The sequence below is a fragment of the Daphnia magna genome, linkage group LG1, assembly GCF_020631705.1.
Source record: "Daphnia magna isolate NIES linkage group LG1, ASM2063170v1.1, whole genome shotgun sequence".
NCBI lineage: Eukaryota > Metazoa > Arthropoda > Branchiopoda > Diplostraca > Daphniidae > Daphnia > Daphnia magna.
The window spans coordinates 17,117,299-17,144,986 of record NC_059182.1 but is presented as its reverse complement, the minus strand read 5'-3'; the positions used below and the strand labels follow the sequence as shown (position 1 = coordinate 17,144,986).

Here is a 27,688-nt window from a genome sequence, read left to right as displayed (position 1 = left end):
AAAGGGGAACAATGTTCTCCATCCGTTTTCTCGAAAGTTCTTTGCAATAATAAAAGAAAAAAAAAAGTTAAGGCGGCCATCAAATTCTTTTAAAGCGCACCGAGTTTAGGATCTTTCTGACGTCGTCCATAAAATCGAAAACATTAAAATAAAATCAAATAAAACCTTCCAAGTTGGGAAGTGATCCAATAACTAAGAAAAATGCGATACTGTGTCCAAACACAAGTGAAAGAAAAGCGGATGAAAAACTTTCGGTATAAAATTTCTAAATCCAAACACACGTTGATGGCATTTTTATCAAACTTGTATCCATTGAATCATCAATTCATTCTTCTTCAATGGTGGATGAAGAAGTGGAGAAAACAAGGTCCGGCCAAGCGGAAGAAGGATAGCTCGACACGGACGGATAACTTCTGCTCTCTCACGTGTCTTCCCCCGCGTTTTTTTTTTCTCGCTCCGCTTCCGTACACTCAATTTCCTTTTCTTCTTCTCTGACAAGCGCAGCAGTTCGTGTATTTCTATAGAGGCCATTTATCTCTCGCTTTTTCTTCTCTCTTCGTTGCGCGTTATTTTTCACCGATACCATGTTTTGTTAACCACGTAACCAACCCAGCCAAAAAGAAAATAATAAAACACGTCATCAAGTTTTCCAGATGCACCACGTCAGCCCAAATATGACGCGACGTCGTTGCGTTCGTACGCACAGTTTCCCTCCTATCGATTTCGCTATCCACGGAGACGAGATGTGCGGAGAGTGTCACTGAGTGCATAACGAGGGCCCCTATTATAAAAGGGACACGCAGAAGGCCGCATCATCTGCCAGTTCAACGCCAAGTCTGCAAAGTCATTTATGCAAGCTCAATAATAACAAGGAATATGCTGATGTGGAAAGATATCCCAGTCAGAAAGAAAAAAAGAGAGAGGAGGGAATAGTACTGCATCCCACCCTGAAACGGCTCAGACTCTGGCCCGAGTTTTTATAACAGTGGCGCAGTTAGTCTCCTATTCACAACTGCTGTGCTGCTGACCATTGTCTGCATCAGTGCCCCAGTTGCCAAGAAGATGCTGAGTTCCTCTCTCTCTAGAGACTGACATTGTGTCGCGTGCAAAGACGACCGTAGACGAAAAAGGAAATAAATTTGTTTTTCTTTTAACAGAAAGAAGAAGAAAGACAATACACAGAGAGTGTCTCTCTCGTTCTTTTTGATTATCAATGGTTGGCACGTCGCTTCATCAAAGAGAAATCGTTTTTCACCGTCCGTCCGCCTTCTTTCCCTCCCTCGAAAGTTCCGTCTTCTCGAAAACACCGAAACCGTTTGACCAAACCTTCCGGTGGCAATTATGGCGGAGAACTAGGAAGCTTTTAGTTGGTTGTTGACTCTCATCGATCCAACCCCGGCATGCCCATTTAGCCCTTTTGTGTGGCGCATAGCGAATAAAAAATGATACATAAATAATATCTAAAGAGGTGGCATTTACTTTGGCTGTAACGTGCGTGAGTGCGCTTGTGTGCCATTTTAAAAGGGCCGTTGTTCGATTAACAGCTCTCCTAATCGATGCGAGTCACACGCGGTATTGCAATCTCTCGTATCAAATTCCAAGCACGTATGGAAATTGATCGATTATGATGACCACACATAGGCAAACTCGAGTTCAATCTGTTTCTTCTGAAGGTAAGCCTCGGTCCAATTAGAATTGTTTCAAATTCAATCATTCCTTATGCCCTTAATACGCAGCACTCAACCTACGGCCTACACATTTTTTTTTTTTCCGAAGAATAAAGTTACTGACGTTAACAAAACTTGACCTTTCTTCCAAGCCCTCGTTACATTCTCGCTCTATATAATAAAGAAAGAGAATCGAAACTTTGGCAAATGTGATATTGGATCACCCCCTCTTTTTCGTCCTAACTTCTTCATCATCTATTTACTCTTTTTTTTTTTCCTGTGGAAAAATCGACACACAAGGAAAAGGAGGCGGGAACTGTGGGTCTATTCAAAAAAAAAAAAAGGGGGGGGGAGGAAATAAAAACTTTTGTCGTAAGAAAAGACGGCCCCTGCTTCATTTCACGTACGCGGAAGAATATGAAGCAGAGCTCTTCTTCTTCTTTATACACGATGCGCAATATCCAAGCTCCCCCCCCCCCTTTTTTTTTAATGTAGCGGACGACTCACGGGGGAACGCCGAACACGAAAATAAGGTTTTCATCTTAACACACACAGAATAGAAAAGAGAAGGGAGTGTCGAGGAGGATTTAAATGAACACAAAAAGGAGGGGAGCAGAAAAAACGTGGAACTGATGCCAACCTGCCCGACGGCCATGTCTATAGACTCAATTTCTATAAATATATAGTGTGTGTGTGTGTGTGCGCGTCGCTCACGCAACACACGAGAACAAGACCATATAGTCTCGGGATTTTTGGTTTGCCCTTTTCTTCACGAAGTGACAGGATATAAGTCCGACGGATCCAATAAAGAACGGGGGGAGTGCGATGGAAAGGAAGCGCCGAAAATTGGAAAATACGGATAGCATTTGAGCACAGAGAACAAGAGGATAAAGCGATGCGTTTAAACTGATCATCCCGGAAACGATAGGAAATGAATGCGACGATATTCATTAATTGACAGTCTCGCTGATTATTAAACGACCCGTCCAAAAATATTCAAAAAAAAACAAACAAAAAAACAAAAAAATGGGCAGCGGGTAAAAATGAAACTATTTAATGAGGATTACTTATGAAGTATTTCTACGACTAGACGTTAAATATGTTGGTGTGCAGTCAAAGTGTCGCCATTTTTCTCTTCACGGAAACGGATGGAGAAGGACGCACAATGCGCTATGCTGTACTACATAATCTATATATACTTAGTACGACGACTTTGAAAGGTTTACGATAAGCCCCACGGTCATTAAACGACGTACGAACAGACAAGCACCAACGACAAGACACCCACCGTCGAGACGCTTCAAACCGGCGAGAAAACAAAATAGGAAAAATAATAATAAGCATAATTTGAAAAAAAATAAAAATCCACCTTACGGCTGCGTGAAATGCCCAAATGATGCCAAGAAAACTTAAAGAGAAAATATCGCGTAACGTTGAGCTGTAGGTCTTTGGCAACCACAGCGAAACACGCGTTGGCAAAAATCAAGAGCCTCTCTACGTTCACCCTAGTCTCTGTCTCTCTCTCTTCTAGTTAAATTATAAAAAGCAGGTTTTTTGAAAAAATAAAATAAAATAAAGACGGCCTTGTTTTGGCCATTTACTGACGTCAGCATGCCAAAGCCCAGACCGGTAGACTGGGCCAAAAAAGAGACATGTTGTTTTTGGAAGCTTATCAATGGCTATTCGACCCAGCTGACCAAAGTAGTTCTTATATTCGTTCCGTCAAAGTTATACCTTCCACACAGCCGTTTCAAATTGATTGGCTATTCACAATCATCGATCGAATCGCTTCTTGTCTTGTACAACTGACGGGCCACGATCGCGCCACCGCACATCAAAACAAGAGTAAAAAGCAAACACCAATGAAAGGGACCCTCTCATTCGTCATGTAACCCATACGCTACACAAACATGAGATTTGTAGGTTGTTGGTTGACATCGGTCAATGGCGAGGCTAATCATTTTGCGAGATGTTATTTACCACGAGATTACCTTCGGTCTGATGGAGAACCCTATTTAAAGAGAGCCTTATTAAACCATGACCCGTAACCCGCGGTTGGAAATAAGGGACGCATGGATAGACATCTAATAAACGTCTTTAATCTACGACGTAGGGTACGTCGAGTGTGTATCGATGTGGTATGCATAATTCAAGAGTGGGGACAGGTCTTCAGCTTGACCCAGTACACTGGCATCCAGATGGCCGTGATGACGTCAATAGAGACGTCATCGAGTCACACACTCGAAAAACTTTTTCACAACCGATTTTTTTTTTCTTGCCCAATGAAAATAACAAGGTGGTGAAAATGATGAGAGAAGATCCAAACAAGAAGGAAGCGACGGTGAAAACTTGTGAAGCCTCCGCTGCAATCTCAAAGAAAAAAAACAAACAAAAATTGGTGAAAAATCTTGGAATTCGGTGGATTAATATGCCAAATAAAAAAATTGGAGAATATGAGAGAAACCATAACGACATGTCTCGATGGATAACAAGCATCCAGGTTGCTCAATTTCATCTTGTGAAATCAAACACGTCGCGTTAGGCGCCCAGCCCACGAAAAATATTTACATATGAAAAGGGATTGAATTCGGTACTATACACGAAAACCAACGTGAAACGGGAACGCTGCTTACGTAACGCGCATCTATGTGTACTTAAAATCTAGCCAAATATCAGCCCATTACGTAAATGCGGATGGATTGACGACCTGAGAAAAACCGAAATCTAGGGGAGATCCTATACATCTGTCACTGAAACATTCGTTCAGTTCCAACGCCTCCAATCCTGTAGGACTTCACAACCCGACTGTTTCTCTTATTCTTTTCACGGAGACAACGAACGAAGAAAAACAAGAAAAGAACGAGGAAAAAGGACGATGTCATCTCTTATTTCAGACACGAATGGGGGTGTCGCAGTGGATGAAAAAAGCTCATCGGGATCCGATAGAATGAGCACAACTTTTGTTCCCTTCTCAGCTGGACGGCAATCTCATTTGTGTGTGGCGGGTTCGCCGATGAAATTGGTGAACACTCGCCCACTCTGTCTCGATGTCCATTCATGTCCGGCCAAATAAAATAAAAATATATAAAGGCGATCACCTATTTAGCTCCGTACAAATGGCCGACACATGACCACTATTGGCCGCTTGCCACACAACCGGAAAGCGCAATAAATAAGAGAGTCTTCCGTCACCGGAGAGAAATTGTAGAAACCCGATAAGAAATAAAAAAGCTGATAACTCAAGGTGCGTGAAAGAGGATTGAACGACATCATAATTACTAAGGGGAAAAACAAAATTGAATGCTACAAATCAAGATAAATCACCTATTGTTATCCGAGCCATTGACGATCAAACGAAACAAAATATTTCCCCACCATAACGTGTTATATAAGCTAACAAGAAAAAGCCAGAAATCAAATCTTTCGATGCGAGGAAGAAAAAATAAAAGAAGTAGAAGTCAATAGTTCATGTAGGTTCTATAGCCACCAGATATCCACACAAGGGCGTAACGACTTACGTAACGTGGGCTGGTTATAGCACTGGGCGTTCAACCCACGCACAAGAAGAGAACGCGGGCAAAGAGCGCACGCCACCAACTAAATTTAGATTTACCAGAGGGACTTTTCCATTTTCGCCCAAGTCGATGCTTTGCTACGTAGCCAATTCAAAGTCTAGCGTTAAGCCACTGCGATCATGACCCTTACACATTTTCTTTGCTGACATAATGCGTTCGCGTGTCTGTAAATTCCAGGGGAAATATGTTCGTTAACGAGGTAAGGGTCCAGCCCTAATGATAAGTGTCTTCTCTTCTCAAAGGCAGAAGCGAATAATAAAAATGGGCGATAGCGTTTTGCTTTGAAAAGAAAAGGGAACCGGACGCCTAGTACACATTTCGTTTATCCTGTGCACTATGTCAGCTTTGCCCTCCTCCTTGAAAAGCCATCATGACGGCAGCAGTTTCGGCTCAGTCGGATGAGATTACGGATGCAAGGAAGGTCGGCATTTTGCAAAAGAATCGATTAACTACACGTTTTAAAAAATATTTATGCCCTCCTTTTTTTCTTTTTGACGTTAATAATAGATTTTTCGGCCAGTCACTGAATTATAAGAAATTATCTTCGTTAAAAAAAACTTTTTTAAGGAAAATGGATAGCAAAAATAAAGAACGAAATTCCACGTTTAAAGCCTTGAAAAACAGAAACAGGAGAGACTCTTTGGGGAGTCGTTTGACAGGTCAAAGAAGTGAACTAAAAATCACAAACCCCACAAATAGTCCCAGACGGGTGATTTTGTTCTTCACATGGACCACAAGTCGGTGATGCAATTCGTTTCAAAGTAACACACATCTTAGATGGGACAATAAAGATGGAAAGACATCGGGATTTCATCCATCCCAATCGAAGTTCGTTCAGTGGCCGCCTTTTAACATTCAAACCGAATCGTTTTCGGACTTTAAAAAAAAGATAACCGACTTCTCTTCTTTTCGATAACGGAAGACCAACTGACGCGCAAGTTGTAGCCTCATTGCGTCCAAAACACCCGTCGACGTCATTTGTTTTTCTTTCCTTCCTCGCAATCAAAATCTGGCTTCTTTACGGACCTCGTTCGGACGTGAAAACAATTTCCTAGAGATCCAATATCAATAGATCTACGACAACGGCTTCTTTCTCTTTCAACAATTCATTTGTTTTAATCGTTCCGCCCAAGCGAGCAATCAATTCAGTTGCTCATTTTGCCGCTGTACAAATCCAAACTAAATTCAAATATCCACATTCAATTTTTTTGCTGGGAGCGCTTTGAAGAAACTGCCGAGCGGCTATTTCTGGCTGTTGTTTGTTGGCCTCTTTTTTTTTGTTTTTTAAACTCCTACTCGACCAACAACAACGACCAAGAACTTGTTGTGTGATTCTACTTTTTCTTTTTCCACCTTCCTCTCGTGGGGTAAAAGAGAAATTTCCGTTTTGTTTTGACCTACAAGAATAGTCCAGCAGGAAGTGGTTGTCAGTTGAGTCAAATGTATTTACATTCTCGCATAGTCCCGTAAGTACCCAACGAACTGTAAGCCTGTCATTCATGTCAAACGAAACGTCAAGCATTGAATTTTTGGACGCGATTCGGACCAGCTGTAAACGTCGCACATTTACAATTTAACACGAACGTTTTTTGTTTTTTTTCTCTTTTCTTTTAACGCTGAGATGTGATCAAAGTTTATATTACACGCACAACCCCCCGAAACGAGATAATAACAAATACCAAGTGGAGCAAAGCTTCGGCGTTTGCCCGCTGGCACTAGATAATAAGAGAAAGAACGGGGAAAAACGAGAAGATGAGGGTTGTCAACAAACGTAATTAAGTGGTCGGGGAGGGAAGAACCTGCGGTCGGGAATCGAACCATGAGCTCTTCCCATTCTCCCCCCTATCGCTAGCGATAAACCAACAGGACCAGGAAGAAGCCAATCAAATGGATTGAAGCCAATGGTGGTCCCCAATCATCAACGTACCACATCACACATTCAACAAAAACAAATAGAGAAGAAACGGATCCTTCCTCGTACGTACAACACACACACCATTTTCGTGATAAGGTTTCATTTATAGTATTGTATGTATAAAGAGTCAGATCATATAGGGATATAAAAATCTACTGGATTAATCATCTTTTTTTTCTTCTTTGTTATATTCCACAATCATCCATCAACATCATCATTGAAATTGATCCAACACAACTACGTTGTCCTTCTCTCGCAGCGCGACACAACTTTTATCTAAACAGCTGCCCCCCTCTAACAAAGAGCTATTTAAAAAGAAAAGAAAAGGTCAACAGAGTGCGAAAATAAATTCTTTCCCACCATCACCTCCCATTTTCTCTTCAATCATAATTTGGCGTCACGAAAGAGACACGCCAGCAACTCATCAACGATAACAACCCGGATGGCCCTTTTGCCAAACAGCTGCTGGATAATTCACGAATCGCCACGACCCCTCATTAAATAGCAAAAGCGATGCTGGTCTCCCCGTGTTTTACGAAACTGGACAGCGAACACCATCCGAAATGGACGTGTAATGCGGCGCAAAACGAACGTCGAATCGATCATGGGGTTGCCTCTCCTTCGACGATGGAACACACAACAACACGACATCAAGTTGGGTATTGATTAGCACCACACAAATAGGCCCAGCTGTGATTGTTTTTTAAATAACAGACGAGACAATGAAGGATATCATTCTTTTTCAAAGACACACAGCACACCCAGATCATTCGTCGACTGGAACGCGATGGAAGGGGGGAGAGGAAAAAAAGAAAAATGAGTTAAGGGTCAAAGTCACACGACCATCGGCTTATCCTTTTGATTTACAATCTTCGTGCGAGTCGAGTGGGCTTTTTTGGGGGGGAGGGAGGACGATGTCAGGGCCACACCTCTTGCGGAGCCCATAGTAATTTATCTGGCGAATGCGTGTCTGCTTTGAATCGACTAGAAATCAGCAAAACTATTTTTTACTGGACGGCACATTTTATTATTTAGAAAGAAGAAAATGTAAGCTTTGTTTATGCTATATTCTATTACTCGTCTAATCGCAATGGCCCCTTTAGGTATAAAGCAAAATTACGTAACTGGGGCGGGCGGAAACGTAGACGATCGACGAATTGTTTGTTGTCGTACGAGGCAAAACGACAAAGAGGGGAAAGAGGAAGGAACGTGAGATAAGTAGAACAAAGAGAACCGAGAGAGAGGGCAAAAGAAAACTCAATCAAGTAGCGGACGTAAGGCTAAAATGGCACATTTGCGATAATGCGGCAACAGACAGTCGTGTTGGGATACAAACAAGAATTATAAATAAACAAAATTAAAAAGAAAACAAAAATGATTGTAAACAATTTGAGAGAGGTGGTAGCTTTGTTTCTCATCTTTCTGCCGAGAGATAGATCTTTCCTTGGCCCCAACGTTCATATAATCCGACGCTGGATTGGCCATCCTGTTTCCAAGTAAAAAAAATCCCACGGATATTTCAAGAAAAAGGAGAAAAAGATCAAAGGGGGAAATCGTTCGCAATCCTTTCCCACACAAAATACCAAGGAATAAAAACATCCATTTTTGGGGTAAAACTTTGAATTGAGATAAAAGAAAGTGCTCCCATTTAGGAGGATCAAAACAAAAAGTTTTTTTTTGTTTAAAAAAACAAAAACAAAAAAACGAATTTTCGTCAAAAAGCATTTGCTGATTTTATCGTACGATTCTTATTTAAAGGGAGGGAGAAAAAATGTAAATCAGAATACACAGACACACAAAAATAACAAATGGCTGGCGGGAGTAAACAGTGAGACGAACTGACTGTAAACACTGTCAATGCACTCAACGATTCCCTTCTCTTCTTGCATGCAAAGGATTAGACGAAAAGATGGAAGAAATCACGAGCTTCGTGAAAGAAAAAAAAAATCACACACGTCATCACGCAAAAAAAAAAAAAAAAGAAAAACGTATTTTGCTTGTTCCAAGACAAACGGCCAAACGAATGGAACGAAAACACACACAACGATCTTGTACGTGAAAACATTGTCTTTCTCCGCATTCACTTCCGGAGAAGGAGACGAATCGATAATTCGTCAATCTTCTTTTATTTTGACACGCACGCAAACACGGAACCATAAAACCAAGAACAAAAACAACGACAAAATGTTAATGGTTAGTGTGGATGATGGTGGGCGAGTAGTCAAACTTCTCCAGCGTCCAGCTAATGATTCAAACTGGACCGACCAACGACCCTCCCAACTTCCCAAGAGGATACAATCACGCGTTCATTCATCTAGCTGTCCGTGTTGTTGTCTATCGCACGCCCAACCCAACCATTCCACACACACAACGAAACATAAAAAAAAAATTTGAACTGAGAAAAGACTTCGACGAGTGCCAATGTTGACCCCCCCAAAAGAACTCGTGTGACGGACAGAGTCTGAACACCTCATTTCCATATGATTCTGCTCAACCCTTTCACCTTGCGGAAATAAGAGGCGCAACTGAGGTGAGCCGTTATTGATCTTGGATCAACAAAACCAAGGGAAGAAAGAAAGAATTTCGTTTTTTTTTCAAATAAAAGAGAAAATAAAGATGGGAAAATGTGGAATTTCTCGTTCGGCAAACGAGGATTTTCTCTCTCTCTGCGCGAGTGTTGGACGTAATATCCGATTGGAAAACTCCGGAATGAAAGGGAAAAAAAAAAACCTGGGACCGAAGCCAGGTTCCATTATCCGAGGTGGTCTTCCATACGAGAGCCGTAGCTGATAGCTCCAGGGAAAATACTACATCAATAAATAAATAAATAATGTAACGTCAAGTCAAAGAGGGCTGGGGGTTAGTCCAAGCAACGATGCGTGAAATGTCCAGTCCATGCCCGTGGTCCAGCCAACTGGCCTTCCAACAGCGAATAATACCAAAAAAAAAAAGAGAAGAAGCAAAGAAGAAGAGGAAGAGGGAATTTCCAATTCCTTTTCAAACCGAAAAGAGAGTAATCTTCTTCATCTTGTTGTTCATTCCAGTAGCGGTTCACCAAAGTCAATGAACTGGCCGAACGCGAATTGCATTTCCAGTCACCACGGTTTCTTTTGTCTAAATCCTTTTCTTCTTTCTCTTCCCTACTTCCTCCTTCAATTGCATCCCGACCGGATATGAGGATTGCGTCCTTACAACCAAGTTTCGATGTATTACCAGCGACAACAAATTCAATTCTTCTGGTTAACAAATCAAGTCACATAGTCCGAAAAATTGTGCCCACTTTTCTCTTGGCCAGACGTGCAAACAAAAACAAATCCATTGACTCGTTTGCGATAAACAAGTTAGCCACCGATAAAAATAAAAAAACTCGCTACAGTTCGAACGAAAGGGCCAATAGCTGCGCGATCTATCTTTACCATTCTTTGCCGCCTACATCCTCCGAAATCAAGCTCCCCGCTTCCCGAGAAAAGCAAAAAAAAAACAAAACATGTGGACGCTAATGGATGACGTAGATCTGCCCATTCGAGTTCGTCCGGTCGTTAACGAGGCAATCAAAGCTCTCACAGGCTTTTCTTTTTTTTTTTTTTATGCACGAAGGAAAAAAACCCCTCCAGTGTTGACATAGATGTGCAATTCAAAAGCTGCTCACTTGTCGACATTCTTTTGTTTTCTCAAACCATCCCCAATTTTTTTTTATAATAAAAAAAAAAAAGAAAACATCGGATTCAGTGAACCGGATCGGAAAATCCGCCCCGTTTCTTCATGGGATCATTGTCCAGCAAAGAATTTCCGCTCCACTTGCATCGAGACATTCATCACCGCGATGATATCCAAAAAAGGTTCACACTCGAGCTGCGTGTCACATTTTAGGGTGCGGATGGATTTAGCCATCGATTTTCATCGCACACACACACAGAGAGAGAAAAAAAAAGAAGAAAGACGATGCGCGAGAAGAAGGAAATTTGATTCCATCGGAGCGAATCGGACACACATACAAGTATTGAGAAAAGCTGACGCACTGAACTCCCATCCGGAGTGTACGAAAAAAAAAAAATAAATACATGTAGGACGCTTGCAAAGTCTAAAGTCGTCAAAACTCAAAAAGAAAAAAAAAAAAGGGACTTACCATTTTCAAAAAAGTATTCCGTTTCGCTGTAGCGCTCGTCGGTGAATCCGGGGCGTTTAGCTTTCAGCGCCCTCGTCTCAATTTTAGCCTACACGCAAAAGATACAACAACAAATATTTGAGCATTTTGCATTCAAATTCAGGACGCTCTCCACTCAATTGCGAAGTGGAAAGAGAAAACAACGAAACCGGACAAAGTTGTTGCTTCAATTCAGCACTTGAAATCACAAAAGCCAACGAGTTTTTCCCTTTACAAATTTCAACTTTTGACTAGCGGCTAATGCCCCGTCAGTTTACGACCTCACCTGACAGCCGCATTTCGCTCCTACTAACTGTCTGTCTCATACCACAAAGGGGCATCATAAACATGTCATCCAATTTCAAAATCGGAACCCCAAATTCAAATTCCAAAGCAAATAAAACGCAGCAATCAGAGCCAACAAGATAAGCTTTTCCCCCATCACTGATTGCATTTGAAAATAATAATAATAATAACAAATAAAACACTTACTCGTTTAACATCTTTGAAAGGCTCCACTTGATCGTCGTGATGTTTTCTCTTGGCCTCGGAAACGACTCCGGCGCTTATCATGGCAGCCACCGCTGCAGCGCTGCCGTTCGCTTCCACTGGCCGATTCTCACGCTCTGAAACCTGAATTGAAAAAAAAATTAAAATTAAAACCGATAATTAATATCATAAACGCAGTACACGACTCTACACTCGACAACATTTTTTTTTAAATGTTAAATAAATACGGTACGGCTGCCTGGGACCGCAACGAACATGTTTCAAGTACAATAAAAGCTAAATGACGAATCACGTCGATTTGGGCGTTGGCCTTTTTTAAAAAAAAATGTATATTATCCCGATGTTCGTGTTCTCTGTCAGTTTCCAATTCTTTTGGGGAAACGGAACTTTTGACTCTTTAAGCGAGTGCGCTCTCGCGAGTTACGCTCCTCCAGTTTTACCCCCCAACTCTTAATGAATCCCAAAAGCATTGGGATTTCGAAGCGAGGAGGTAGTACATGATGGAAGACCCCCTTTTACTTTCAACTCGATGATAATGAGGCGAGTGGCAAACGCAATCAAACGAGTGGAGTCCTATATATATTTTAGCGCTAAATTCAAAACAGGTTGATGACAGCCATAACGCTAAAGCCTCTGCATCTGAAACCAATTTTGACATTTGAATTGTTAATGAGGGGAAATCACATTCGGACTGAACCGGATGGATGAATCTTCTTTAAATAAACAAAAAGCGGCGAGCGAAAACTTGAAGAAGGAGAAACAAAAAAACAAAAGGCACTGAATTGAATCATTCAGAGTTGACACAACTGGCACTCGGAACACACTCGCTTGTATGACGATGACTCAAAAATACTCGAGTGCTGACTTTTAAATACTTGAAAAGAGTAAAGGATCGTGTTCTTTTCTCCATCTGGATAACTATTCAATGGACCACTTTACTTTTTTTTTCTAGAAAAGAAAGAAATACTGTCCATAAATAAAAGAAAGAAGATAGAAGACAGAAGACTTTCTATTCGGGATGTACATGATTATTTGAGGGCTTCAAATTCAAACATGGCGCTCTTTTTTACAAACTGACCTTCTTTTGCCCGTGTGGACTGCGTCAATAGAACTCTCGTCTAAATGAGATGTGCAAATAAAGCGAGAAAGTTTTGAGTAGCGAGACAAGAGTAAACACAAATTTCTAGTAACATACACACACCACGGCTTTGTCTCATGTTATTAGCCGTATAGTTTCATTCTAATCCTCATTGCAACACAAGTATTTAATAACCTCCTAATAATCCCTCAATATTTACTCTTTTTCCTACATAACAAAATGTTAAAAAAAGAAGACATAAACAAAAGCGATAACTAGCTCACTTAATTACGTCTGGCATTTTCATCATCTTATGGTATTGAAAAGAAAAAATAAAGGCCGAGATTGGTTTAGGTATCCGGGACCACCGACGGTTGCGTCACGCAGAACACAAAAAAAATGCACGCTACAAACAAGTAGAAAAACAACAACAATATCATCAATTAATTCTGATATTGTGCGTCTATACAAAAAAGGGGTGCAATGCAGCACAAGTGTTCCAGCAAACAAGAAAAAAAATAAAAAGAGAGGGCGCTCGTTACGCCTATATTATACACAGCTCCCTGGGTTCCCACTCTGCGTCTATGAACGAGGAAAAGATCCAAGAAAAGGAACAAGAGGATTACTACAGAGTCCAAATAACGACGTCATTAAAAAAAAAAAAAAACCTAGCAATGTCTTTTAGCTATGGCAGCGTGTGTTTCAGTTGGCGTTTGAAAACTCTTTCGGTGGCAACACCTTATTGTGTTGGCCGTAGAAAATAAAAGGGCACACACACACACACAGAAAATAAAGCGAGGATAAAAAGCGCTGATTTTCATTGCTGCGTTTAATGTCAGAGCAGGAGGAGATGTTGAGCGCACACAAAAAGAGGATAAGAAAGCGTGCCGGAATAGTTTTAGGTGGAGGAGTCAAATGTTGGCCGTGATGGATTGAGAGATTCCTAAAACAAAAAAAAAAAGGTAAAAGAGGATTTAAAAAAAATAAAAGTTTTTGGCACGGAACGGAAGGAAAGGCTGGTCTTTGTCGGTTAAACGAGTCGACTCGATTCCGCACACACTTTAGCGTGCGGCCGGGCGGCAATGGATGCTGGATAATGAGCAAAGTTTCCAGACAAAGTTTTTTTTTTTTTCTTTTCTAGTTAGCACAAAACCAGTGAAAGCGACAGGCGTCAAAAATGGTTTGAACATTTAGACGACCGACGGAGGAGGTCAAAAGTTAAAAAAATGAACACACACGCACACACACAAAGTTTCGGTCGTACGGGAGCCAGTTAACGACCACCAAACCTTAGAAATCTTTACAACATCATTCACATCCACTTTTCTTTTTTTTTTTCCTTTGTTAAGAAACTTAAAATAAAAAAATGCGAGATTTGAAAAGCTTCCAAAATAATAGCCAAGTTGGCAGTACTTGTTACGAATGTGTCGACAAAGATCCTTCTTGTCTACATAAAGCGGCAGAAGTAGGGGTCATCCTTTAAACATTCGCTTCCCGGATTATATAGCGTCAATGCCAATTATATTCAAAACAGAGGGGGGAAAAAATAAAAATAAAAAAATGTTGAGCCCGAAGGGGAGACCGACAATTAGGGAAGATAACGAGCGCATCTTTGGATTCAGAGTGATTCACGGTCGGGATCAACCTTTACGACGACAAGAAAAGCTTTGGAAATTAAAAAAGAACTAGTTCAAATCGCGATTTAACCCCGGAAATGAAACAAGAAAAACAAAATTCTAAAACTGCCGAGCAACAGAAACGAAAATTATAAATGTGTTGCGCCTTCCTCCCCACCGGATCGATTTTGGAGGGGTAGCGAGGGGCCATATGTTGACAAGCCATCAAAATGAGGTGACGATGCTTTTGCACGACCCAATCTATCGGTAGAAAACGAGCGCCAATGGACAGTGCAGAAATAAAAATCATTATTTGAATGTGTTTTTTTTCTTCTTCTTCTTTTCCTTCCTTATAAACAAAAATCTATCCCATGGCCCTGGCATTCTTAGCTTACAGCATAGGTCGACATACCGATTGATGGATTAGAATGACGTCAGAACGTCATCATAACATTTGGAATATTTCCCTACAACGCAGAGTACGTCGAAGGGTTGAGTACTAGGGCAGGTCCCTAGTACCAATAATGGGCTCCTCTCCAATATCAAAATCATCTGCCAGCTAACCACAAAAAAAAAGAAAAGACAAACGGCCACAGACCAGTAAACACCACACAACTGTACGAGACGCACACCAAACATCACCAGCCACCGGCCAAAAAAGCTCCCCAAAAACTGTTTCTATTTTCAGACATTCTTCAATACCCTCCTACACCACTGCTGCTATCTTTCCCTTTTTTTTTCTTTCACTCTCTTCCCTACACCGACCACGAAAACAAAATATATATATATGTATATATATATACAATCATAAGGAGGGGGGAGGTAAAAGCTACTCTCTCTTGTCTCTCGCTGTCTTTTCTGCTATTGCAACAACGACGCCCAGTGACAAGTAGCTATCTCGGCAATCCATCAGTTGTGAAAAAACCCTCCCCCGGAATCCAGCGGCACGCGGGGCACACGCTATGTGCCGTGCGTCTCTCCTGACTGGGCGACTGAGAAACGTTCCTGTTTTCAATTCCTTCCCGTCCTTTCGTGCCACCATCTTTTCATCTGCATCCACAACTACGAGGACAGAATTTTTCCTTTTTTTTTTAACTAGCCGAACAACAACATGCAAGAATAAACTGCCCCCCACCCCCTCATTGCAAAAGAAACAAGAGATAATAAAATAAAATAGAAACAAGGACGGAATGCGTTCCGCCATGCGGCGGTTCCTTACTTCACTTGGTTGCGGTTCCAATGCGGTGGAACTCTTAGAAAACCAACAGATGGTGAGAGATGCCCTCTCTTTCTCTCGCTATCCGATATTTTTTAATTGCATTTTTCCGATTAAAAACAAAAGAAAATGCAGGTGAATTCTACAAGTTGCGGAATAATGACGTAAGAATCAACAACCCTCGTCTTTATCACTTGTCGTCCACCCGAAACTTGAATGTTTGAGTGTCTTCTCCCTACTCTCCAAATGAGCCTCTCGCTAACACATCAACACAGCACGGGAACCACCAGGACCGGCTATCAAGTAAAAACAACATTTGAAAAAAAAAAATATTCAAATGAGGGTTACCGAGTTCGAACCGTTCAGACGTTCTGGTGCCAAAATCAGCAATATTTCTCTTCCTTTAACGAGACGGATAGGTAGTGTAACGCAGGAAAGTAGAGATCGTTACGTAACTAAATAGCTTCCGTCCTTAAATTTTAGTACAATTTACTCTTTTATTTTACATCTTTAAAAAAGGACCTCTTAAAAAATGCCATCGAATCGGGTCCGTACATAAGAAATTGAAATTTCCTTCATCCGTCACTCCAGATGCGCATTTCTCATTTGCATCTTCTTTTTTTTTTTTTTCGCCTTCCTTGTGATTAAAGAAGAGGAGAAAAAAAAAAAGACCTGCAACGCAAACAGACGTGGGTTGGAAGCTTATCCGATTACATGGCTGTCATTCCGGCAATACGCACAACGTCATGACGTTTCTTATTTTTCATCCTTTTTTTTTTTTTCAATTTCTTTTTTTTTACAAGTCCTTCTCGATGCTTTCCATTTCTGTAACATTGGCGCGATGTTTTCATTTTTGACCCCACCCACCTTGTAAATGAACGCGCCTGGCAAGAACATCTATTCAACTATTTTAATGATGTGGGTAGGACGTTAGAAGCGCAAATTGTTGCGATCGAAACGGATTTCACATCCCTCCCGCACAAAGTAAAAGAAGTGAGGCCATCAACTGGCAAAATCATGTAACAGTTTAAGTGGGAAGCAAAAGATGTTTTATATGTTCATAACAGAAGGTTGCGATCTCAGTTTTCAAATTTGTTCCATGAGACTCTCTTTCTCTCTTTTTTCTGAACTTCACGTGGGTGCTACTATAATTGCCGTATTAAAGAAAAGTTAAAAGCTGACGTGCTTATATATTTTGGAAGTATCTCTTTCCTCTACTCTCCCCCCCCCCGCATTTTTTTTTCGAATTTGACTTCGCATCAGAGAAGGGAAGGAAAGAAGCGGTCATACCAAGTAAGACTAGCCCTCAATAGATTTTGCATGTTAACCACAAGATCAAATTGAGCGAGAGACGAGAGTTAACATGGCGAAACTTGATTCTGTTGCGAGGGGAAAAACGTTGACTACGAAATGAAATAGGATAGGGATTACTTTTCACGTTGCTACTTGAAATTTCGACGCTACTCTTCAAACGAACGACACAGTGAAAGAATTCGGGTAAAATTCGAAGAAAATAAACTACGGGAATTCCAGTTTAGATTTTTTTTTTTTTTTTTTCAGTTAAAAGTCCGTTTCGTGTCTGTTTCTCCTGTTTACTTGGAAACTCAACCGAAATAGAGTTGCCGCTTCCGGCTATATAAGGATCTGTATGCTCTAGTAGTCGCTCACGGCCTTGTCTCTTTTGACGATCGGGAGCGATCGATCTCTTCTCGTTTTTGGCTCTCTCCGAAAAATCCTGCACGATAAAGGAGGGGAAAAGCAACACACGCGCGCCACACATACAAACAGGAGCGCGCACAAAGAGCCTCTTTCTCTCTTCGTCTTGTCGAGGTAACAAACGAGACGCAGAAAGAATTCCTCCTAAAGTCTTGAGAATATATATATGATTTCCACGAGTGAAGAGTGAGATTTCACACAAAGAAATGGCGGAAATCCTCTACTCTCACGCCGGAAAAAAAAAAAAATGAATATTCCTGTCGTCGTTTTCATTCGGAAGAAGGACGATAACGACAGACTTTGAGCCTTTTTTGTAGCAGCTCAGAACGCAAACGTTCTAATCTGTTCGAATGCAAATCACCGCTGGATTGTCAGTTGGAAAGAAACAGCCCCTCCCCCCCCCAAAAAAGGGGAATTTTAGCAACAGAGGGAAAATTCTTGAATGAACTTGAAATCTCCCGTCACTTGTACATGGAAAATCCTCTACGGAGACTACAGTGACACGAGATCCACGTGTCTGTCAAAGCTAGTACATCAATTCCAATAGACCCAACACAAATCCATCGATAAAAAAAAAAATCCCTCCCGCCGTAGCAATCTTCTTCCTTCATCGTAACTTCATCCAATCTCTTTCCCTCTCTATTTTTTAAAGACATTTTTCTAGTTCGCCAACAATCTCCTCAAAAGTTTTCCCTCCTTCTCATTCCAACCTCGCCTTCCCCCCTCGCCTATAGAAAAGCGGGTCCGATGGATCGATTGGCTCATCTGGCAAAGACCTGCAGACAGCCTCTTGTGCTCTCACCTAACACGACGACCCTAACAAACGAATCTTCATAAGAAAGACGCTCGATAATTTTATCCTTTCCCCCCATCAGTCAGCCAAAACAAACAGAAAAGAAAAAAAAAAATACGAAGAAAAGATTAAGAAGAGGATGACTTTTCCCGACACTTGTTTGCGCCCGTATGACGACAGCATTCCAGCACACACACGCACACAGTGTCTCCTACACGCCTGGCCAGCACGTCAAGCATCGAGTCAATAAACAAGAGTCACGTCTAACAAGCTACGTACACATCATAGTGTTAAGGCCAAACACATCTGACGGATTCGGCCTTCGCCTCCATTCCCCCCAGCCTCCTTAAACTCAGCCTCTGTCAAGTGTTTACTACCTTGAGTCGACTACGTTGCGGTTGAAAGGGAGCCATAAGAACGGGCGAATTGGTGGCGGCCATGGCGCTGTAGGCCGCCACGGCGGATCCTTGCTGATGGGCGGCCAGTTGATGGGCTGCGGCAGCAAAGGCAGCCACAGCAGCGGCGGCATTTTGTTGCAGGGCCGGTAGGAGAAGAGCTCCCGATGTGGTCAGCATTGGCTGAAGGGTCAAGCCCATCGACGTCGAGGGCAGCTGATGGGCGGCGGCATGATGATGAGCATGATGGACATGCGGATGAGGCTGCTGCTGCGGCTGCTGCTGCTGGACATGGTGATGGGGGTGGTGGTGGTGGTGGTGGTGTTGATGCGGGTGATGATGGGGATGATGATGAGGTTGATGTGGTGGCGGGGGGAGAGTTAGCTGGATGGGTGGCGCCGTGGTTAACGGATGAAGAAACGGTAATAGCCACGGATGCTGCATTTCCATCAGCTTTCAAATTGTTTGTCTTTGAAACGCGATTCGGCCACTGCCAACAATAATAACAACAACTAGAAAAAGAGACGTGCGTAAGTGAATGTTTGTCTCTTTCTCTGTTTATCTTTTTCCTCGCTTTCAAGTGGCCTGCACCAACGATGTCGACACTTGAAACGATGACCGTTCCGTAAAAAAACAACAACTTTTTTTACCACAAAGCAACACGTAAAAATGCAAGGACCAATCGACTGGCGAGGTAGATTTAAAAAAAAAAAAAAAAGCAAAACGAGTATCACCAAAAACAAAAGAGATTGAGGTATGGAATTGTCGATGATGCTGTCTCGGGCAGACGGCGTCAACTGAGCGCAACTCCAAGCGGTTCGACGAGAGTCTATCGCAACAGAACGCGCACTGGCACCGATTTACACACGCACACTGGTTCCTACTACTACAACTACTACTACTCTCGTCTCCTCCCTCTCTTCTGATCCTCGCTCTCTTCGCCAGCGCGTGCGTGTGCCGATCTCCCCCGTTTACTTCCTACGTCGTCTGTTTCCCTATCGACATTAAAAAGTGCACATCTTTTCTCTTCTTTTTTTCTCTTTTCCAGTAATGAACGGCATGGGGGGTGACGTTAGATGAATGCCAAGAAATGAAATAAAATGAACATTCAAAATGGTTTTTGAATTGATGGCGAAAAAAAAAAAAATTTTTTTACTCGCGCCACGAAATCGGGAATGACTTCCTGGAACGAGTTTTAAAATATATGGGGGGGATTGGTAGTATAACATTTCTTTTTTTCGATCGTGTCAGGTGAGGGCCGTCTTTTTTTTTTCCAGCGGGAAACAAACATTTGGATTAAAATTATCTTGCACATACGTACGCACAAAAAAGAAAACGACAGGGACGTAGAAAGACGAGGCGGACAGATGGGCGGACAGCCAGCAAGTTGTCAACTTTGCTTCCATCTCCACATCTTGTTTCGATTTTTATTTCATTTCTTCGTGTCTACCAGATTTACCCGCATTTCTCGTATCGAAAAAAAAAGAGAAGAGGAGTATCAAGTCAACTTTTGTGCAATTGATCCGCCTCAAGAATTTCAAAGAATAACATACGTATAAATAAAGCCTGCGTTTGACACTTATTTATAAGCGTAACGCTCGCTGTGAAAAGGTGCTGGCGTATGAAAGAAATATTACCAGAGACGAGGAACAAACAGGATGAAGAAATTCGTTGCAAGCAAAGGAAACGTAAAAAAAAAGAAACGTACAAAAATCGAAAATTCTCGGGGTGTGCATTTGCAACCAACCATTCTCTTCCAGCGCACATATTGGAACCGTGGGCGCACACCATAAATTCAAATCTTTTCATGGCCTGGGAGATTTGCTACATCAAATCTTATCGTGGCGTGAGAGAAAAAACCATCGCACAGGCTTAGCGATCTCATTCTTGGCCGTCACAAACATCCCAAACTGACAACTAAGAAAAATTTTTCAAGAAAAACAAAACAAAAACGAAGGCGGCGTTTCGCGGAATAAATGGCTGGTGGAAATCGGGGGGGTCTGTTGTGAATTATGGCCGATGGATGTCATTCAAGCTTGATTGCGCAAGAGTTCTTGGTTACGTCAAGACTTGCAGGATCCAACCCCAATGGACCTCGAGTTCCCCTACACCAACAAAAGCCAGATATACAGTACCCGCAAAAAGTGTCCGAACGCGGGCCTTGTTTTGGACTTTTTTACATTGAGTCTTACGGCGGCGGGTACCTAGCGCGGACCGGGAAATCGGGCTCAAATATGTCAGCAAAGCAATTAAATTTTACAGTTTTGCTGACAAAATAACAAGCTATAGGGTACTAATTTTTTAATTTTTTTTCTAATAGGATTTGTTGACCAGCATGCTGGTCAACAAATAAACGAACACTGCCCCTAATTTCTATAGCGTCTTATGGCACCATGCCCTATTTATAGATATTTATTTCGTATGTAAGGAATCATTATGTACATAATACAATTATTCCGTTACATAAAGAACTCTTTCGTTAATATTCTATGTTAATGGCTATAGTGTAATATCAATATTTAATTAAGGAGAATTTTTTTAAACAGGGAAGGTCATATCTTGTTACCCGTCAAAACTAGTTTAATTTTTTTCCACCAGGGGCGATGTATTCGCCCAGTAGTTTTTTGACAGCTAACTATCTGTGGTGACAGCAGTCGCTATTTTTGTAGACAAATCCTTGTCGAGTTTTTGAAAAGTGTTTCTCCTTTTGTCAAACAGATTCAGGTATTCATTTTAAATAGTATATAGTAAACAAAAAACCTTTTCGTTTGTAAAACCAGCGCCCCTGGTGGAAAAAAATTAAACTAGTTTTGTCGGGTAACAAGATATGACCTTCCCTGTTTAAAAAAATTCTCCTTAATTAAATATTGATATTACACTATAGCCATTAACATAGAATATTAAAGAAAGAGTTCTTTATGTAACGGAATAATTGTATTATGTACATAATGATTCCTTACATACGAAATAAATATCTATAAATAGGGCATGGTGCCATAAGACGCTATAGAAATTAGGGGCAGTGTTCGTTTATTTGTTGACCAGCATGCTGGTCAACAAATCCTATTAGAAAAAAAATTAAAAAATTAGTACCCTATAGCTTGTTATTTTGTCAGCAAAACTGTAAAATTTAATTGCTTTGCTGACATATTTGAGCCCGATTTCCCGGTCCGCGCTAGGTACCCGCCGCCGTAAGACTCAATGTAAAATAGTCCAAAACAAGGCCCGCGTTCGGACACTTTTTGCGGGTACTGTAGTTGGTCGCGAACGATTGCGTCAAGGCTAACGGGGGCACTAGCAACGTACCACCACCCTACAGCCGTTGCCAAGATCTTGGATGGAAGACAAAGCCGAGATAGGAAGTGAAACCCAGTCTATATTTACTTAGACCCCGTTTTTTTTTTGTTTTTCCTAAAGGATGTTGGGAGGCTTCAAAGGCTCGAGCCTCATGCAACAACACGCACAGACAGTTTTCATTTCACCCAAAACTGAACTCACGACCTCCCCAACTCGCTGTCGTGACAACGCAACTGCATTACACACTACACTTGGTGCGAGAGGGCGAAACCGATTTGCCCCCGTTCTGGAAAATGAGATGTCAAACGGAGAAGGAAACTCGAGAAAACGACATCTGTTTATAAAAAAAACAAAAGGAAAAATTCGCAACGCAATGGAATTTGGTTTTTGTTTGTTCAGAAATCTGGAACTGAGCGAACCATTTCAATGATTATTTTTAAAAAGGGAGAATTATTTAGATATCGACTTTTAACAGTTGGATTTGGTTTGTTTGAGGAGCAAGTGTACAACCATCATGTAGCATTCGATTATAAAATGTAAAATCATTTTAATGATGAAAACCATGTTCGAGAGTATAAATCCCTAACGAAAGTCTTGATCAAAAGGATAGCTAGACGTAATTGACTTACGCGAAGGACTTTCACGCCCCTAAGGTTTTTGATCAAGAGTCTAGAGGTACCTTCCAATCGAATTTTCAATGTGGAATTCTCTAGTTGATTTGGTCAATTGGGAACTCAAAATATCAATCGAAAGACTAGGAGAGGCCATAGGAGTCACGAAAAAAAAAAAAAAAACTTTTAGAAAGAGAGCCGAAGAACTAATTTGATTGTCGGTCAAATTTACGATAACACGAGGGAGTTGTGTTAGTCTTTCTTGCGCCATTCCCAACGATTGTTGTTTCTGACGAGTTTAACAATAACGTCAGGCGCGTCATTTACTCCGTCAGATGGCGGAAAGTGCTGCTAGCTAAAAACGAAGATCAACAAACTGCAGGAAAACAGGTGGAAACAGATGGCAATTGGATAGCATGACACCTAATTCTGACCAATATTTCTATTGCCATTCTTTGGCAATGGGTAAATATCAAGCCATTCCGAGTACTAGTTATTTTAGGTCAGCATAACCAAATGGAAAAAAAAATTGGATTATGCTTATCTCAGAAAAAAGATTGACTTTAATTGAAAAGGGTGATTGTTCATTTCAGACTGAATTTGATGTTGGCTTTGAATATTCAAGAAGACATTCACGGAAAGTGCCACCTTCACAACCCAAAACTGAACTTTTGATAATTCATCAAAAAAGAAACATTTCTATGTGAGATGGTACTAACTTTAGCAGATTCATATGCAGGTGCAAAGATAAAAGATATTAAATACCTCTGATACTTGCACTTCCACAGCATTTCCTTCGTTGGATTCTTCTGCTGTTCCCTTATCACTTGATGTTAACAATTGTTCAGTATGGACAGGTGGAACTTCTCTATCTGTTCTTGCTTCAGCGATATCTTCTGCTATCTGAATTTTTTCCAAGTCGGCAGTTTCTAAAATTTGGTTAGCACTAACTGCAGGATCGGCCTCGACCTGCTTCATTCCGGAGGGTTTCTCTGTTTTGAGAATTTCTGTCATGTTAGCAGTTAAACGATATGTTCTCACGAAAAAATCAGATCTGGTTTTCGGCAAATGACTGATAAGAAGGTGCAAACTAAGAGCTTTTTTTATGCTCGATACAACACCAATTTTTAAAAAGTTCATTTAGCACGTGTTTCAGACGACAGCTAAATCGACTAGACTTAGGATTTTACATTTGCTTCTCGAACGCCATCTAGTGAGGCTCAGGGGAAACATATTTAACTTACCAGGTGACTTGTTATGTCAATAAATAGACGATCGTGTAGTAGTCTACGCCAATTGAGGTTAGAAGACAGCAATTGGTTGTCATAATAGCGAGCATCACGAGACAAAGAAATCGTGGGCCGTATACTAAAATTGATTTTTCGCCCCATTCCCATCAACTTGTTACTTTTTTACCTCACTTATTGATTTATTAGCTCCTACAGAATGGATACAACCGCAGATTTGAACAGAAGGGACGACTCGGACATGGCTGCTTCTAGAAAGGCTATCCATTATTACCCACTAATTCGGGTAAATAAACGTTCGGATACGATTTTTCTAATAATCAGCTAACATTCTGATTATTGGTGTCTCCATCAGCATGCAGACTTGTGTGAAGAAACCAAACATGAATGTGTGGAAATCATCGTTGCATCCTGTGAAAAATATCCGTCTAATCATGAGGTGTAGCTGCCTGTCTTTTTACAAGTTTACTAGTTTTATAGTTCATTTTTTTTTTTAGGCAGCTGCAAAACAGATAAAAGAAACTCTTGATAAAAGGTGTGGTCCATCTTGGCATTGTGTTGTTGGGGAAACTTTTGCTTTAGAAATTTCATATGAAACTAAAAATATTATATACATGTTCTTAAATAGTAATTTGGGAGTTTGTGCATGGAAATGTAGTTGATTCGTAGTTGAGTTGTATTTGAGAATGATTGTTTCCTTAGTTGTTGGTTGAACAGTCTTTTTATTCATTTAGCAATAATTTGTGCAAGAAGTCCCAAAATCTCATTGCACGTGTTAAAAACTCAAATCCTTTAAATTTAAGCTTCTAACATGTTTACTACCCAAAGATTTTCTGATTTTCACTTACATGTAGAAGTACGGTGATTTTGATGTTGTACTTCCCTAACCAAATAAATTATTTTTACGATAAAAAATCACATTTTAAAGAATGTTTAGTGAAATAGGAGAAGTTTGATACTTGATGCATGTTAGTGATGCAATAGGAAGATACAGCAGAAAGCTTTTGAAGAGTTTCAAAACAAAGTCTAGAACTGTGGTGCTATGAAATCTTGGACATTGATGACATAATCAGAGCCAGTGCTATGAATCTACATTCATGCTGCTAGGAGAAGTTGGCCTTGAACCTTCATGACTTTCTTCTGCTGTAAGTGCTACAAAACAAAAGCAACAGTATGAGAACACAACTTTTAAAATGTGCTCTCTCAGCATACCTGATGTCCAACGCTGATGAACTTCAGGTGTGAAATTCGTTATTTGAACATGAACAGCTTGGAATTTCTCCAGTTTTGGTGGCACTAGAAGTTTACGAAAAGACACCTCATCTCCAATCCTTGGGACATACTCTCCATCAATGCTAGTAAGTAAATAGTAGATAAATATTTGAATTATTTCATCAGAAAAAAGACAACCTACTCTGACACGTGAACAAAAATTTCGTCCCCATCATTTTTCTTTATGAAACCATGACCTTTCACTCTGCAAAAGCTCTTGATCACACCATTTTCAATAGGGTTGTCCAAAGCTAGTTCCAACCTGTCAACAAAAGTCTTATTATGTTTTTCATACTTTACATAAATCTTGCATTGGAAATCACATGGATTGGGTTCTTGTTCTTTTCGTTATTATTGGATTTGGTAAGAGAGCTGCCGATGGGGATTCTCCACCGATCGTGCTTGGGGGAGCACCGTGACCAAGACCGGGACAAGAAGATGCATCCGTCGATTCCGACATTTTTTCTCTCTGAATTTCATTTCAGAAAGATATTCCAAATGCTGCCATTAAACTCAACACATTAGCTTAAGCTAGGCCGAGCTAGACAGAATACTAGATTAAGAATTATTGAGGACTTACAACACCAAAAGTTGTCGGGCTAAACGATAGGATTACAGCCGTGCAAAATGTGACAAGCTAACATCTAATAAACAAAGACGCTCATGGGCCAGGATAAAATGCGGACGCGGACCGCGGACTGCGGACAGGAGAAACTGCGGACTTTCACCTGCGGACTGGCCCAAAATTTTTTACAGCAGTCCGCAGTTTCTCCACAGGGCAGTGTTGCCACTTTGCAGGTTTTAACCTGTTCTGCAGGTTTTCGAGGGTCTGGACAAGTTTTCTTTTTTATCTTGCAGGTTTGCAAGTTTTTGTAGGTTTTTATCACTTTTGCAGGTTTTTCACAGTTTTTTTCAGTTATTTTGTGTCTTTTTTGGACATTTTTTCAGTTTTTAAGAAAAAAGCGGTTTAAATTAGATGAGTTGACAACGCCACATATAAAAAATTGGAACTTGCCGCGTTTACGCCTTGTCGTTTTCGTGTAATCGTCTGCTCTGCTGAACGAAAAAGGAAAAACCATGCTCAAAGCCTCAGATCCTTTATATTTATTTAAACTATTACTTCGTTTTTGCTCAGAATTTTGGTGTTAAACAAAGTAGTTGGCCCCAATTCATGTCTTCTTCGTCCACATCAGATTTGAACTGACGAAAAAAAAATGACATCACTCTTGAGTTTATTGCATATAAAAAAATGGTTTTTAAATGGAGGAAAAAGCGCTCACAATCATATCTTTCCTGACGAACTACTTGAAGTAGTATCAAAAGTCAAATCTAATGCAGTTGTCGATCCTGGTGAAAGAGATGGAGTCAAATAGAAGTCCTTTCCTTCTATCAGAGAATTTCTCTGATAAATTTTCCAATGAAAATCGAAAGTTTTCGTGATGCACAATGTGATTCGCGTTCCATAATATTTAATCCAGTTAACGTTTTCTGTTTGTCTTATTCTTAATGATCTTCTATGTTCAACTGTTTCAAAAATTGAAATTGAAATACAGATAAAGACTTAAAAAGGTCATTTTCATGAAAAAATTACAAATTTTCAGCAAGTTTTTTCAGGTTTTTCAAAAAAAAATTCAAGTTTTTAGCAGGGTTTTTAGAAAAATGTGCAAGTTTTCAGCAGGTTTACAGTGATCTGGCAATCAGGTTTTTCAGGTCTTTTGTAAAAAATTCCGAGTTTTCCCGATTTTCGAAGTGGCACCACTGCCACAGGGTAGCTGTCCGCAGTCCGCGTATTATACGGGGATACAGCATTCCATATAGACATGTCTATGCGTTGGTAAGGCAGAAAATTGCAAGTAAAGTCTTCATTTCATAATAGTATTTAACATAAAAATTTCATAATATATATAGCAGCAAAATTTGACTTGTTTTTACAGGACAAGACAGATCAACCTTATTTTGGTCATGCATTGGCTGTTGTTCGATAACTGTTGCTTTTTAAAAATATGTATGCATGCAACAATTCCAATGAATAAAAATAAAAATGCGCACAGCTCTTAGCAGCTGACTATTTTATTTATTTTTTTCCTATAGGCCAAATCCATTATATTCTATTTTCTTTTATGCACATTAAGAATTTGAATTAGACAACCGTAGCGCAGTTAAGTCGTCCTTCAGAAGGCGGCAATGTGATACCAAACTTTGCAAAGAATGGTACCACAAGGAATGTCTTCCAAAAGAACAGCATTATGCCTTTCAGGAGTTTTTAAAAACCCCTTGGAAATACCCCAAATCCTTTTAAGTTTATTACATGTTTTATTTGCATTGTTGTACCAAGAGTTTACCTAGTTAAGAAGTAACCATGTTATATAAACTGTCCTTTACTTTCATATTTTGAATAATGCATATGTTGACTTTTAAATACTATTTTTAGTTTGAAATTTAATATCAGATATGGGCATGGAGTCCGCAGATACCAGTCCGCAGTTTATCCTGTCCGGTCCGCACTTTCAATCGCTCCATGTACGAAACGGTCCGCATTTTATCCCTAAGTCCACGAAAAATCTGTCAAAAAATTTTGGGCCAGCCGGCAGGTGAAAGTCCGCAGTTTCTCCTGTCCGCAGTCCGCGGTCCGCGTC

The 27,688-nt window shown here is 40.6% G+C and overlaps 3 protein-coding genes and 1 long non-coding RNA gene across 7 annotated transcripts in view; 2 read left to right on the top strand and 2 right to left on the bottom strand.

The window, feature by feature from the left end:
* Positions 1–23,722, bottom strand: part of LOC116931085 (RNA pseudouridylate synthase domain-containing protein 2) — a 35,447-nt gene extending 11,725 nt beyond the window's left edge. The window contains exons 1-4 of one of the 3 annotated variants that reach the window (XM_045177955.1): positions 23,299–23,653; positions 18,608–19,137; positions 11,794–11,934; positions 11,284–11,371 (exon numbers count right to left, since the gene is read on the bottom strand). In XM_045177955.1, coding sequence (XP_045033890.1) covers positions 11,284–11,371; positions 11,794–11,934; positions 18,608–19,075 — 697 coding nt within the window. In that variant the 5' untranslated portion in view covers positions 19,076–19,137; positions 23,299–23,653. Of the gene's footprint in view, positions 1–11,283; positions 11,372–11,793; positions 11,935–18,607; positions 19,482–23,298 lie in introns of those variants that run through there. The other 2 variants (XM_032938596.2, XM_045177951.1) reach the window with 2 other exon arrangements.
* A 101-nt stretch (positions 23,723–23,823) lies between these two features.
* LOC116931420 (dynein axonemal light chain 4) lies at positions 23,824–24,695 on the top strand. Its single transcript, XM_045178120.1, has 3 exons — positions 23,824–24,066; positions 24,136–24,219; positions 24,278–24,695. The coding sequence occupies exons 1-3, from the start codon at positions 23,980–23,982 to the stop codon at positions 24,440–24,442; spliced, it is 336 nt and encodes a 111-aa protein (XP_045034055.1). The 5' UTR covers positions 23,824–23,979; the 3' UTR covers positions 24,443–24,695.
* Positions 24,483–25,719, bottom strand: LOC116931396 (cold shock domain-containing protein CG9705). 2 transcript variants are annotated; one of them, XR_004398918.2, is made up of 5 exons: positions 25,376–25,514; positions 25,195–25,314; positions 24,993–25,135; positions 24,740–24,932; positions 24,483–24,663 (listed from the first exon to the last, which is right to left on the bottom strand). XR_004398918.2 is itself a non-coding variant. In XM_032938998.2 (5 exons), exons 2-5 carry the CDS (start codon positions 25,510–25,512, stop codon positions 24,862–24,864), a joined length of 471 nt encoding a protein of 156 aa, XP_032794889.1. In that variant the 5' UTR covers positions 25,513–25,553; positions 25,633–25,719; the 3' UTR covers positions 24,483–24,861. The 2 variants fall into 2 exon arrangements, 1 of the variants encoding a protein (XP_032794889.1); XM_032938998.2 differs by adding an exon at positions 25,633–25,719 and having other exon boundaries at positions 24,483–24,932; positions 25,376–25,553.
* A 1,073-nt stretch (positions 25,720–26,792) lies between these two features.
* On the top strand, positions 26,793–27,109 carry LOC123475475. Its single transcript, XR_006650581.1, has 2 exons — positions 26,793–26,886; positions 26,987–27,109. It is a non-coding gene; the product is annotated as an uncharacterized LOC123475475 (long non-coding RNA).
* The last annotated feature ends 579 nt before the right edge of the window (positions 27,110–27,688 follow it).

Excerpts from the sequence above, each read along its gene's own strand:
- LOC116931420 (XM_045178120.1), top strand. The coding sequence starts at position 23,980 with ATGGATACAACCGCAGATTTGAACAGAAGGGACGACTCGGACATGGCT. Across the intron at positions 24,067-24,135 it reads ATTATTACCCACTAATTCGG|CATGCAGACTTGTGTGAAGA; the intron begins GTAAATAAACGT and ends TGTCTCCATCAG. Across the intron at positions 24,220-24,277 it reads AATATCCGTCTAATCATGAG|GCAGCTGCAAAACAGATAAA; the intron begins GTGTAGCTGCCT and ends TTTTTTTTTTAG.
- LOC116931396 (XM_032938998.2), bottom strand. The coding sequence starts at position 25,512 with ATGTCGGAATCGACGGATGCATCTTCTTGTCCCGGTCTTGGTCACGGT. Across the intron at positions 25,136-25,194 it reads ATTTTTGTTCACGTGTCAGA|CATTGATGGAGAGTATGTCC; the intron begins GTAGGTTGTCTT and ends TTTACTTACTAG. Across the intron at positions 24,933-24,992 it reads TCATCAGCGTTGGACATCAG|CACTTACAGCAGAAGAAAGT; the intron begins GTATGCTGAGAG and ends TTTGTTTTGTAG.